The following is a 13851-nucleotide window of genomic DNA, read 5'->3' as shown; positions in this document are numbered from 1 at the left end:
GATTTGGGAGTGGTGGCATTGGGAGTGATGGCATTTCCCAGTGCTGGACGGAGCTGGACCTCGAGGGTAATTCTTTATTATATGCAAGTTTAAAAGAAATGTTTAAAAAGAAGAAGAAATCTCTGTTGGAGTTCAGAAAACTTGGGGGTATTTCTGCAACCAAGCAAGGACCTGCTTCCCGGTGGGGGAGGAGAAAGGGGTAGGCCGAATGTTCTCCGCTGTCTCCGGTTCCTGGTTTTCTTGGATCTGAGCTGGAGCGGGGCCCTCCCCAGCGCACTGTGGCCTGCAGCTTTGTCTGCTGTCTCAAATGCATTCACTCGCATCTGCTGTGCATAAATGTCTCCGGCATCTGCAGGGCTGTACTGGGGTTACACCCATTTCAATAATCTGCCTTTTTATTGTTGTGTCATTTGCCAGTTCAAGGGGTTTAGTGGCGGGACCAGGGGAGCAGGGGGTGTCAGCTGAGGAGAGAAAGAAACAGGGCAGGCAAATGAGGGCCACATTGGCTGCTGGAGAACATCAGAAAACTAGGGCTTTTTAGGACTTGAGTGGCTCAGGCAAATTTCCTGCTCATTGAGGCCTAGAGGTTTGTTGTTAACTGTTGGCTTTTAGCAGGGACACAGGACAGACAGGCCGGGACCTGGGGACATTCGTCGGTTTGTGAACTCTTGTGTGAAGCCCTGTGACCGTGACCACCAGCGCCCAGGGGGGAAGGGGACGCTGCCGGTGGCGGGCTCGCCTCCTCCGCTGTCTGGGGAAGGCACAAGCAGAGACAGTGCTGCCTCCTCCGGGAGCTGGAGATTCTAAATCCTAGAACCTCATTCTGGCAGTCGCCCTCCTGACCCGCCCCGCTTCTCGGTGAGACAAGCTGGAAAGGCACCAGGGGTCATTTCTGACCATGAACTCATCTTCGCTTTTATGGGTTTTTTTTAGATTTTGTTGTCGTTGTTGTGTTTTTTGTTTGTTTGTGTTTGAGCAGAGAATTCTGGTTCATTTGGAGCTACGGACTTCAGCAAAAGCGTCATTAGACCATCCAGTTACCTGCGCTGTTTTTTTGTTGTTGTTGTTGTTGTTGTTTTTAAGATTTTACTTATTTATTTGACAGGGATCACAAGTAGGCAGAGAAGCAGGCGGCGGGGTGGGGGGTGGGGGGGTGGAAGCAGGCTCCCCGCTGAGCAGAGAGCCCGATGTAGGGATGTAGGGCTCGATCCCAGGACCCTGGGATACCTGCGCTGTTCTTGACCTGGTCGCCTTCCTGTCTCCTGTTTACGTTGATGCTGTCTAACTATTTTTGCTGCTGCTGATCTGGCCTTGTCTTTCTTCTGGTTCCTTCAGTTTGCCTCCTTTTGTTCCCCTGGCAGCCTGACTTGTGTTTGATAACTGACTGCGTGCATGTGTGCGTGTGTGTTTCTGTGGCACACACGTGTTTCGGGGCAGCAAACATCCTTTCCTTCTCTCTGCATTAAACCAGACTGTATTTTATGTGTTACGACGGCTGTGTTCTCTGCAGCCCTCCCTTGCCCTGGCTCCTGGTCTGCTTTCAGGAGACCGGGTGGGACCTCAAGACTTCACTCTGAGCCTCTGACACAAGTAGGAAGCCTTGGGTTTGCTGGAAAACTTCTGCTGTTCTCAGCAGAGTAAGTGGCAGGTGTGTCTAAGTGATTGCTGCGTTGGGGCCTGATTCCGGGGGTCTGCGATAGAACCCAGGCTTGGAGTTCAGAGCATTCTAGATGAGCCTGCTATGCCTCCAGGAGGAGACCAGCGCCCCAGAATGTGGCACACAGCTCTCTTGTGAATAGCCACCAACAAGATGAAAGCCTCTGCGACCCTTCTAGACCCACCCGGGTCTCAGGTTTTGACATGCCAGCCTTACCCACTTTGGTTTCGATAAAGAGGGGTCCTTTCTGCTTTCTGTCGTGGGTGAGCCTGTCTGGTCAGTTACTTGGAGGCCTGTGCTAGGGCAGTTCTCACGGTGTAAGCCTATGTCTTCCTCAGATTTGCCTCTCCAGCCCCATGGGCATCACAAGCACCCGATGGTGACTTGTGCTTGAAGAGGTGCCCCTTCCTGCCCACCTGGTGAAGAGGGAGGGAGGGGACCTGGGTCCGGGGCCGCTGGAGGGGAAGAGGTGTTCCCACCATTGCTCATCCTCCGGGCCCCATTTCATGCAGCTAACTGCTGGAGAGTGTGAACCTAAGAGGTCTATTGTTTTGAAATCCGACTCCTATTTAAACAATTAACGAGATCGTAGTCCTCTGATTCTAGCACTGAAATACCTATTATTAAGATCCTAATCTACGAAAGAGAGTAAAAAATACAGGTGTCTATTTGTGTATGTTTAAAGAGGGGGCAGGGGTGTGGTTCTAAAGTCCTATTAAGCAGAAACAGGAGGTTGAGGGGAGGCAGCCTGGACGAGAGAAAGGGAAGGCCTGGCGGGGGGTAGGGGCCGTTGACTTTCTGTCCCAACTGTCCCCATCTGCAGGCCTGCGACCTGCTTCTGCATGAGCCACCCTGTCCCCTTCGGCTTGTTTCGTCATTAGTCAATTCGAGATTGCACGATCTACCTCAGAGGCTCGTTGTGAGGATTAAATCAGATAATGCGTGCGAACGTTTCTCGCCAGCTCCCAAGCGCTGTGTGTAATTATTAGCTGTGACGATCAGTTTGAGAAATTGGCTTTCATAACGAGCCGCTCAATTAAGCTGCATCCTCCCTGCTGGCTGGGGAGTCCAGCCTGGGGCCACTGGGAGAGGTGCGCAGGGACCATGCCCTTGGCCATGTCCTGATCCTTTCTTCTCAGAAGCACTTGCGCCCAGACAGGTTTTGAGTGTTGGGGCAGGACGTGCCGCTGGTGAAGGGACCTGGGAAGAGAATGGGGAAGGCTTTGGTCCAGGACCTGGGGGTCAGGGGAGCAGAGCGGCCGAAGGGGGAAAAAGAGGGCTTGGCCTGTAAGTTGCCAGAAGGTTCGGTGCCGGGGACTCTCCACACAGTTCCCAAGCCGTGTTCCCCACCAAGTGGACCCACAGGGGTGTGCTGGGAAGCTGTTGTCTCTGAGCCAGTTTCCATGAGCAGAAGGGGCTCGGGGGCATTTCGGGAAATGATGGAGAAACCCAGTGTGCATCTCAACCGGCAGCCACTCATTGTAAGCAAGCAAGCACGCCTAGGGAAGAGCAGCCCAGAGCCTTGCTGTGGGCACGTGCTGAGCAGTCTCTGTCATAGCACGAGGCCCCTGGCTCTCATTTGCACAGTCAAAGACCTGGGGCCCCTTGAGTCTTTCTGACGCACAGGTGTGCAAATTCCAGAGCGTTCTGGGCAGAGGGCTCCCTTGGAGCTGGTACCCAGAATGGCTTAGGTGCCCCACAGGCTGTGGAGCTCAGGAAATCTGCCCAGAGTTCAGGGAACAGGACTAGAGGACAGTGAGGCTCTTCCATTTCCTTCTTTACTAGTTTTTTTTTTTTTTTTGAAGATTTTATTTATTCATTTTACAGACAGAGATCACAAGTAGGCAGAGAGAGAGGGAAGCAGGCTCGCCACCAAGCAGGAAGCCCGATGCGGGGCTCGATCCCAGGACCCTGGGACCACAACCTGAGCTAAAGGCAGAGGCTTTAACCCACTGAGCCACCCAGGTGCCCCTTCTTTACTAGTTTCCTTCCATGCTTTCTACTCCCAGTGGATATCACTCCCTCACGTCCTTTCCCAGATGCAGTGAACAGAAGATAACTGATAACAGTTTCTTGACACCAGCTAGCTATGGGCTCCGCACCAATGCTGGCTGGAAAGTCCTCTCAGAACCTTAGAGGGGGTGGACCTCATCATTTTCCCCATGGTTCAGAAGAGCCAGCTGAGGCACGGGCGGGTAAGGCGACCTATCCAGGGTCACACACAATCAGCAGGGACGCCGAGAGTCGAACCGAGCGGCCTGACTAAAAAGCCAGTGCTGGGTCAGACGGACTCTTTGAGGACAGACCCCCGCATATACAGGGGCTGCAGAGAACTTGGGGTTTGGGTTTCTTCTAGTCGTGCTGGTAGCCTTCTGATTCTGAATGTTCAGCTCCTGTAGACTGTGGTGGCATATGGCTTAACGTGGGCGGGGAGGCGGGGGTGGCGGGGAGGTGGGATCTTGGGATTTTATCAGAGTCGCCCAGCTCCTGGGTAAAATGCGAAATCGGTCGAGAGCCAGGAACTCTGTTTAATCCTCGCCCACATTAGCCCGATGAGACTTCACCTAAGTGGTTAATGGGCAAAGTGGGTCAATCCAGCTTTAGCGTAAGCCTGGGATGGCCCTGCTGCTGCCAGGCCGGCTTCCTTAAGGGAAAAACCTCGTCCTCTAACTTGCTGTGAAGGGGGAGCTCCCCCAGCGTGCGGCCCCGTTCTGGCTCCCGCGATAGAACTTTGTATCATCATTTCCATAAATGGGCTCAAGAGAAGAGTTGTGGTCTCTCAGATTAGGGGTGGCCCGAAGCTGGAAGTTTTAGGGTGTCCCACCGAGAGGTAAATATTTGGTCAGACATGATGTGGAAATGGTCTTTTTTATTTTATTTATTTATTTATTTATTTATTTATTTATTTATTTATTTATTTTTAAATAGTTTTTTTTTTTTTTTAAAGATTTTATTTATTTATTTGACAGACAGAGATCACAAGCAGGCAGAGAGGCAGGTAGAGAGAGAGGAGGAAGCAGGCTCCCTGCTGAGCAGAGAGCCCGATGCGGGGCTCGATCCCAGGACCCTGAGATCATGACCTGAGCCGAAGGCAGCGGCTTAACCCACTGAGCCACCCAGGCGCCCTGGAAATGGTCTTTTTTTAAAAATTCATGGGCCCATATAGGAAGCAGTCAGAAATCGCTATCCCAGAGCTAATGGAAGATGGTACATCCATGACCGAAACTTCGTCTACGTGAGTTAACACATCCCCTTGCCTTTTCATGTACACATGGGTGCCCAACTTTGTCGTACCAGGTGCTGTAAACGGGCTCGAACACTGTAATGCTGGTAACGATCGTCATCGTAGGGTAGCCAGTGAATGTCAGTTACAGACCGCGCGTCAGGCGTGTTCCGAGCGTACTACGATCGTTAATTGTTCTCCTCCTCATTAAACTTCCATGAGGGAGGTACCATCCCACTCATCTTTACAGAGGACGAAGAGAAATGCACAGAGAGGTTAAGAAAGGTATTGAAGGTAACACAGCTTCGCTGCAGCAAGGCCGGGATTTGAACCCAGGCGGTCCGGATGTCTGAGCCTGCTTCCCTTAGCTTTTAGGGCTGAACGGCTCTGGCTTTATGAATCATGTAGCCACGGAATGAAGTAGGTGGACGCTCTTCCCGTTTCCCATGGTAGAAGGTTCAAGCTCAGAGAGCAGATGAGGCACGGTGGTCCACCCGCCATTGGTGTTAATGTCTTCACTCAGTTCTGCCACAAAACGGCTTCCTGGCGTGGGGCTCATGGGCCGCATCTCCCATCAGTCCTAACGGTATTATCCACATCCTTTGGCTTAAGTGAATGAATGCAGTGATAGAGATCATACAAGTCTTTTTGTTTGTTTGTTTTTTTGTTTTTTTGTTTAAATGGAATCTACAGTATTTCTGGAAGCTTTTAGAGTTGGGTCTTGGGGATTTCCTCTTGGCAGGTTTGTATTGGGTTAGCTTCCGTCTGATTCCACCTGGTTTTGGTGGCCTTTGAGCGTGCTTTTTGTGGTAAAGGCTTTTTGTCAGTGGTCACTGTGTTGACGCTGGTCTGGCGTGGCTGGGTGGGGGAGGGGGGACATCTTCCTTCCTGTCCCCAGCGCATGTGGGCCCAGGCTGGGTGAGCTCAGGCTAGCGAGGACCTGTGGGCAGCAGAGTCTCTGGGAGTCCCAGGTGTTGCTGTTGAGGAAGGGCACATAGCCAGAGGCCAAGGACCTTGTGTTCTGACACTGGCCGTTTGGGGGAGTGTAAATGCTGGATAGCTGGGAAAAATAAGGGAGAGGGGGCCCCCGCGGGAGGATTCAGAGCAACTCCTATCCCACTGTTTCTACCCTGGAGGAAGGTGCCTAACAACTTCACAGAGATAGTATCTGGCCTCCAAGCTTCGGATGGGATGTTCACATGCCTTTTAGTTCTGAAATTCCTGTTCCATGTTTTCACCTTCCTAGCACTGTTCCCTGTAATTAGAGGGAACCAGGATGAACAGTGTTGCCATGGACACATGTGGCCAAAGAGGTACCTCCTTCTGAGCTGACTTTGCTCTGCTTGGTTTCCCCAGGGACCTGATGCCGAGGACCCTGGAGGGCCAGATCACCATGGAGAAGACCCCCAGTTACTTCGTCACCCGCGAAGCGCCCGCGCGCATCTCGGCCATGTCCAAGGACACCAAGCTCATCGTGGTGGTGCGGGACCCGGTGACCCGCGCCATCTCGGACTACACGCAGACGCTGTCCAAGCGGCCCGACATCCCCACCTTCGAGAGCCTGACATTCAAGAACCGCACGACGGGCCTCATCGACACGTCGTGGAGCGCCATCCAGATCGGCATCTACGCCAAGCACCTGGAGCACTGGCTGCGCCACTTCCCCATCGGCCAGATGCTCTTCGTGAGCGGCGAGCGGCTCATCAGCGACCCGGCCGGCGAGCTGGGCCGCGTGCAGGACTTCCTGGGCCTCAAGAGGATCATCACGGACAAGCACTTCTACTTCAACAAGACCAAGGGCTTCCCCTGCCTCAAGAAGGCCGAGGGCAGCAGCAAGCCCCACTGCCTGGGCAAGACCAAGGGCAGGACCCACCCCGAGATCGACCGCGAGGTGGTGCGCAGGCTGCGCGAGTTCTACCGGCCGTTCAACCTGAAGTTCTACCAGATGACCGGCCAGGACTTCGGCTGGGATTGAGCAGACCCTGGGGCTGTGTGACTTAACCATGTGGTTTATGTATCGAGAGAGATTATATGTATGTAAAATGTACAGAAATCTATTTTATAATAATTTATTTTTAATTCATAAGCAATTAACTCACTAAGCTGCCTAGCCACACTCTTTAGAGAGTTAGCTGCATAATCTGTTAACATTCCAAAGTGTTGAATCTCTTCTTTTCCTCAAAATGGATGGTGCTTCCGGTTTTTTTTTTTTTTTCCTCCCCCCTCTCCCCACCCATTTTATTTAAAAAGAAGAAAAGCACAACTTGAGATTTTTGTTGTTACGGGTATGCAGCCTTCGATCGCTGTCTGAATTCACTTGCCATCTCTTTGTGTCTTGGGTCTCGTGGTCCGGCTTCTGTTCCTCCCTCCCTGCCCGTGTGTACCTTGTAGGAGCCCCCAGCTTCCCCGGCAGCGCGGCTCCCTCAAGGTCACGAGTCACATAGCAGCCTCTTGCCCGTGTGTTGACATTTCCAAGGACGTAGAGGCCAGACCACAGCACTAGGCTTTTCCCCCCAAGTCTGTTCAGTTTGTAGGTGGTAGGGGGAGTTACTACCTTTGCAGGGACACACGCCTCCTCTCTGGAGTCTGCGTCCCAGGGTCCTTTCACTTCAGCTTATGATTTTGAAATATGGCCCTGCGTCCTCTTCTGTCCCGGTCCCTGGTTCATGAAGCAGCTTGAAGCGTATGCAGATGTTATAGCCCCTCTTTCCCAGGTCATGTGTGTGAGATGCTTGTGTGCTGCTTTAGAACTAAAGACGGTCTCTCATTTGCACAAGTGCACCATGCTCGGCCCTCCAGGCAGACAGTTCTGCTCTGACACACCAAAGAATCCCTTAGGCTAGCAGAACCATCGGCACAAACCCACGGGTGGCAGGTGTCAAGACCTTGGGGGGATCAGGTGCATCCTATGCCCTCAGAGCCCCACCCCCACCCCCAAGGTGCTGCTGGGTGCCAAGCCAGCCCACGTGGGGCACATCCCAGTAGATGGACCACCTCAGTGGGGAGAAAAGACAAACAGCACCAAAAGGACAGGTGGCCTAGCAGAAGAAGTGAATCCCCGCCCCCCTTGGTGTCTGGAACTCACCTCCTTGGAATTCCTAGCTCATCACAGATTGACAACACAGTCTGTAGCCAACAGCCAGACGGCGAGCACTAAGAGTGGCTCTTGCACAGACAAGCTGGGGAAAGAATGTTGTTGGCTGGAGGCTGCCGAGCTTAACAGTTATAAAGATGTCCCTGTTTGAGCTAGGTCCCAGCAGGAAGGGTCACCAGGCAGCATTGCTGCTGCTGATGCAGAAGGTTCTCCCATCCCTCTCTGTTGAGAGAGCAGTTGGAGATTATTTGTGATGGCTAGCTTGTGGCCGTCGGGTTCACCATATAGCAATATCACAGAATGAACACATTCGCTTTACCCTGTTTTCTAAACCAGAATGCTTCTACCATAGAAGAATTTTCATTTGAGTTAGAGCTGCACCAAGGCTTCTGTGGGAAGAGACACACAGTGTCCGAATGGTTGGGGTGTGATGTTGATGAAGACCCTTTTGTATGTTGGGTGGGCTAGAACTTGCACTGTAGAGCAAGAGAACTCGTATGAAAAGAGAAATAATTCCTCTTTAGAGATCGATCACGGCGTCACTGGTCCTTGGGTGATGTCTTGTTTGGTGATTGGTTTGTATTCGCCCACAAGTTTGAGCCCAGATCTAGCTAGCTCATACTGAGCTACAGAACAGGATCATCATGTTGGTTCTGGGCAGGAGGAAGGGCACGGGGGCTCCAGTGCGTTACTCCTCAGATGCTCTGTTCATTTTAGAGCTTAGTGACTGCCTCTACCAAGTAGTACAGAAGCTGCATTTAGGGGAATGCCATAATCCCCACATGGTTCTCCCTTCTTGCTGCTTGGGCGTCGAGACATCTGCATAAGGGTGCTAATGGGTTGTGTGTTTTTCCGGTCAGAAAGCCTACTTGTTCGTAATAAAGTGGAGAACGTCTCTTTCCATTTACAACGTAACATCGCTTAAAGTAAAAGCCAGGATCCACGACCTCCACGGAACCCTGCCCTGACCACCTTCTGGCCACTTTCGTGCCCTGATAACGGCTCATGATGTAGCATTGCAGAAAAAGCGCAGGGAAGGATATGCGACAAGGCAGTAGGAAAACACGCATGCATTTTTCCTTCCCCTTCGGGTCCCTGCATCTTTCCAAGCTGGACAGTTTTGATTAAGTTGTTTATCCTCTGCCTTACAACTAAAACAGGAAATCTCCGGATAGAAGGAGGGTCACTGAGTCATGAACATTGAAGTGAGTCAGGATTCTATTCTGGGTCAAATCCTCGAATCCAAACAGATGTTGATAATTAACAAGGATGGACTAGAGCACGTTTTCCTATAGAAGATAAATAAATGATCGCTTCCACACATCTCTTCACAGGGGTCTGATAGCTTACAGTTCCCAACCCAACTAGACGCGGCATCTGTCCCACAGTTACACCCCATTGTGTGATAGTTATCATAAAGCCTGGGCCCACATGTCTTCCTCCTACAATTAGCCTTGAGTTTCTTCCTGTTCTAGCAATCTCCAAGGCCACCCACTCAAGTTCCTAGCTGCTAGAAGACAGACAGCAGTTCATGTTGTAGTCCTTTTCCCTGGGCACACTTTGGATTTTTTCCGGTTTACAGGGAAAGCTCTGATAATTCTTTGGTGGTACTTTATTCCTCTCCGTTTCATTTGCTCGTTAAAAACAAAAAGGTTAACAACAACCACAAAAAGAAATTGGAGGTGTTTATGGTCCCTGTCTACCCCATGCTTGCTTTGAGGTGTTTGTGCTGTAGTCTGGTTAATGTGGGAGGTGGTACCTGGAAAGGTATTTAGGTATAGTGACTACATAATAAATACTTGGATGACGGAGAAAGAGACATTGTCTTTTCATGGGATTCTCTTTGAAAGTCATTTTGAGTGACAGATACGTTTTAGGCTTTTGGAGAAACAGTTTCAGATCCTGCCAGGGTATTTACATAAGAAAGGAAAATGGAAGGTTCCAGTAGATTAGAAATACTTAGCGTGTTATCTCAAACGCTGACACAGATGTCCGTGTCATTTTTCTTTTTCAGTTTCTCAAGAAGGATGGTCAATTAAACTGAAAGGTGTGGTTAGATTTTTTTTTCACTTTTGTAACATTAATTTATGACTGAGCTCATTCAGCCCAGTAATCTGAAATACGGTGCAGATTCTAGCCGTATGTCTTCTATAACCTGGTTGTTAGAATAGCCAATATGTACAAAAAAAATTAAAACAAGTATTTTGTCCTATGTATAACACAAAGTAATTTTACACAGAGAAAGATGTTTCTAGGGAAAAAAAAATCTGTTAATTCATACTATTTCTTTGTATGAAAAAATAAAATCTATTTTACCAACTTGCGGGTGCTTTCATGTTTTATTGTGTGTTGCGGATGGACAAGGGAGTGGGGTTTGATTCTGTAACTGATCCCTTGAATGCATTCTGAGGGCAGGCCAGTCTTGCAGATCTCAAAATGTAACTAACCTGCAAATGTGTGTGGCAGTTGTTTGGAAAAGATTCTGAAGTCTATGAGATCAGTGGGAAGGCCCCTGCCCCTTGGAGAAACATGCACAGGACTTCAAGGACAGACACCAAAGCCACAATGTCCCTCGGGCTGCCTTGTGTGGGGGCAGCCTACAAGTATGATGAAGCAGAACTTTAACAGCTGGGCGATTTGGAGGATGGTAGCATCCCTTCTCACACAGTTGTATGGAAATCCTTATCCTTGACACAGCTGAAAAGTGTTGAGACAAAACAATGTTTCCATATCCTTAACCCACAGCAAGAGAGACCTTTTGTTTCTTTTGATGGGACGTGCTGTCTGTAGGATGATTATTTACTATCTTAAACATTTGATTCAGTCTTGTCTTTCCCTTAATTTTTTTTCAATTTTCCATTGAGGTATTCTTATTATTATTTATTTTTAATTTTTTATTTTTTTTAAACCTCTAGTTGAGGTTTAGAGTAGCTGACACCAAATTGATAAATTAAGACTCAAACCCGAGAGTCCTGACTTTATATGTGTGTGTGTATATATATAAAGATTTCATGTATGTAATTGAGAAAGGGAAAGGGAGAAACAGACGCCCTGCTGAGCAGAGAGCCAGACGCGGGGCTCCATTCCAGGACCCTGAGATCATGACCTGAGCTGAAGGCAGAGGCTTAAACTGAGCCACCCATGTGCCCCTTCTTTTTATTTTTCAAACACTCTATTGAGGTAGGATTGGCTTACAAAAAGTGTACATATTTAATGTATATAACCTGATGCATTTCGTGGTGTTTACTCAAAATCATCACCACTATCAATGCCACAAATCTATCCACCCGTTCCAAAAGTTTCCTCCTGCCACTTTATTTTTTTATGTGATAAGAACATTTCACCTAAGATCCACCCTTTCAGCAATTTTTTCTTTTAAGATTTTATTTATTTGAGGGAGAGAGTGAGAAGAGAGCACGAGAGGGGAGAAGGTCAGAGGGAGAAGCAGTGGAGCTGGGATGGGAGCCTGATGCGGGACTTGAGCCCAGGACTCCGGGATCGTGACCTGAGCCGAAGGCAGTTGCTTAATCAACTGAGCTATGCAGGCACCCTCTTAGCAAACTTTTAAGGATTAAGTATAGTGTTAGCTATAGCTACTATGGTACACAATTGTCCCTGAGACTTAATTCATTCTGAATAACTAAAACTGATTTTACTTTATTTTTACATCAGTATTCATAGCAAATTTTTTATTATTATCACATAATGTATTATTTGTTTCAGGGGTACAGGTCTGTGATTCATCAGCTTTACACAATCACAGCACTCACCATAGCACATACCCTCCCCAATGTCCATCGTCCAGCCACCCTATTCTGACCCCCCACTCCCCTCCCCTCCAGCACCCCTCAGTTGGTTTCCTGAGATGAAGAGTCTCTTATGTGATTTTACTTAATTTAAAAAGGGAATATATTACAATCTTAGGTGAAAAGTCATTATTGCTTGCCATAAGGAGGAGTTCAAGTCAAAAAAAGTAAATACAAAGAAAATAAATCCATGCTAGTAATTTCTAGCTAGCTCTAACTCAAGCCAGGTTTGCCATAGGCTCTCACACGCTGCTCCTGACAAGGGTCACCCCTCTCAAAGACCAGCATTTAGCAAATTAGCATCTTGCTTTGAAGGGTGGAGAATTGAAGAGGGTATGAGTTACCCAATGTTACTTGGTGTTGAGTCCATGAATGCCTAAAATGGGAGCTACTCCTCCTCCCCGCCCCCCACCACCAAAATCCTCTCTGGCAGCGCTCTGGGTTTTCTCACATTTTGGAAAACACTGATTCACAGCAAGAAAATGTCTTGCACAGAGGCCCAGAGTTGGAAGTCAGCCTAGCATTCCGGAAAGACTGTAAAAAAGATCCACCCCACCCAAGCAAAGGACACTAGCAGCTCAGGGGGAATCAAATCATTCACATTTGGCTTTCAACAGCCAGTATCCCTATAGAGACCCGTTCCTTCAAACCTACGAACGTGCTACCATGTTACATATGAGTGGGCCTTGAATGCCAACCTGACTTTACATTCGTTCCTTCATGGGTTCAAATCCATTCCCATCGATTTTCTGCTTTTTCTACAGAAAGGTAATAAAATGGACCTAAAATCTCTCATTAGCCTGAGAGCAGTTTCTAGATGGATCAAATCAAAGTGTTGTCTACCTTAAACTTACACCATGTCCTTTGTCGATTATATCTCAACAAAGCTGGAACACATTTCAAAATAAAATAATGTATAACCCCCCCCCCCCAAAGGTCTCCCGGTGATTCTAACATATAGCCAAGCTTGAGGGCCATGGTTTTCAAAGTGTGGTTTCTGGACCACATCAGCATCCCCTGGGAACCTGACAGGCATGCCAATGCATGGGCCCTGCCTCCGACCTCCTGAATCGGAAATGCAGGATTTAGTAAGTTCTCCAGCTGATTCTGATTCATGCAAAAATCTGAGAGTCACAGCATCACAGCATAGACTTCATATCATTTCCTCTCCTTTTGAAACCAGAGACCCTTGGGTCTCTAATCAAGCTCATTGTCTTCTTTCCCAGACTTTTCACCAACCAAGGCAATTACCAAGCAGAGTCGCCCCTTACAACTCTGGGTCTCCTTTCACAAAGCAGCTCTCTCAGCATTTCAGATGGCGACCAGGGCTGCGGCTGCCTGGCTTCCCTCACTCTGCTGGGTCCTGTTTTTCTCAGGCTGCCCCCATGCTGTCATCTCATAACATGTTCCTGAGAGTGAATGATAGGCTGGCACGGGACAGCTAAAAATCCTTGAAACCCCCTCATGTCATCTTACCTTCTAGATTCCGTCTTCAACAATATACTCCCAGCATATGCTCTCTGATTGTCACGATTCCTTCTTACCCTTCACAATTGACTCCCAAAGCCCGGTGTTTGAATCTAGAGCTTCCATCTGGCCATTGTGTTCCCAGTTATAATGAGTGGACCTAAACCTCTAGTTCCTAGTAGTATCATCCACTTTCATATTTCTGTCCTCACCCATTTTTATGATGACGAGGTGTGAAAGATGATAGAAGAGCCTCGTTGCGAAAAGTCGGCTGGGGTAACGTATCTGCGGGCTCAAAGCCCGCATTCCCCATTTGAAAACTTGGCTCCATGCGATGGTCTCTTTTTCGTGTATGATCTAATAGGGATTTGAGCACCCCAGTGCAGAGTTTCCTAAAAGTCATGGAAGACCATCTCCAGTGCCCCTATAGCTGTGATAGGGGATTAGAGGTTCCTTTACATCTCCCTTTTCGGCCTCCAGTACCTCCCGATCTTATGTCCCCCTGCTGCATCGAAGCTGTCCCAATTCCTCTGCAGAATCCTGACCTCATAACACCGAGGCTTAGCATGCCTTCTTTTTCACTGTATCTAGCAAGCGAAGACAG

At 48.8% G+C, this 13851-nt stretch overlaps 1 protein-coding gene across 1 annotated transcript in view; it reads left to right on the top strand.

Moving 5' to 3' along the window:
- The window catches only part of LOC125087854 (heparan sulfate glucosamine 3-O-sulfotransferase 3B1), a 39195-nt gene extending 28902 nt beyond the window's left edge, over nt 1-10293 (top strand). Inside the window, exon 2 of the mRNA XM_047708577.1 lies at nt 6237-10293. Within this exon, the coding sequence (XP_047564533.1) occupies nt 6237-6855 (619 nt within the window). The 3' untranslated portion in view covers nt 6856-10293. The remainder of the gene's footprint in view (nt 1-6236) is intronic.
- The last annotated feature ends 3558 nt before the right edge of the window (nt 10294-13851 follow it).

The sequence above is a fragment of the Lutra lutra genome, chromosome 16, assembly GCF_902655055.1.
Source record: "Lutra lutra chromosome 16, mLutLut1.2, whole genome shotgun sequence".
NCBI lineage: Eukaryota > Metazoa > Chordata > Mammalia > Carnivora > Mustelidae > Lutra > Lutra lutra.
The sequence above is the reverse complement of the archived record's forward strand: the minus strand, read 5'-3'. Positions and strand labels throughout refer to the sequence as shown.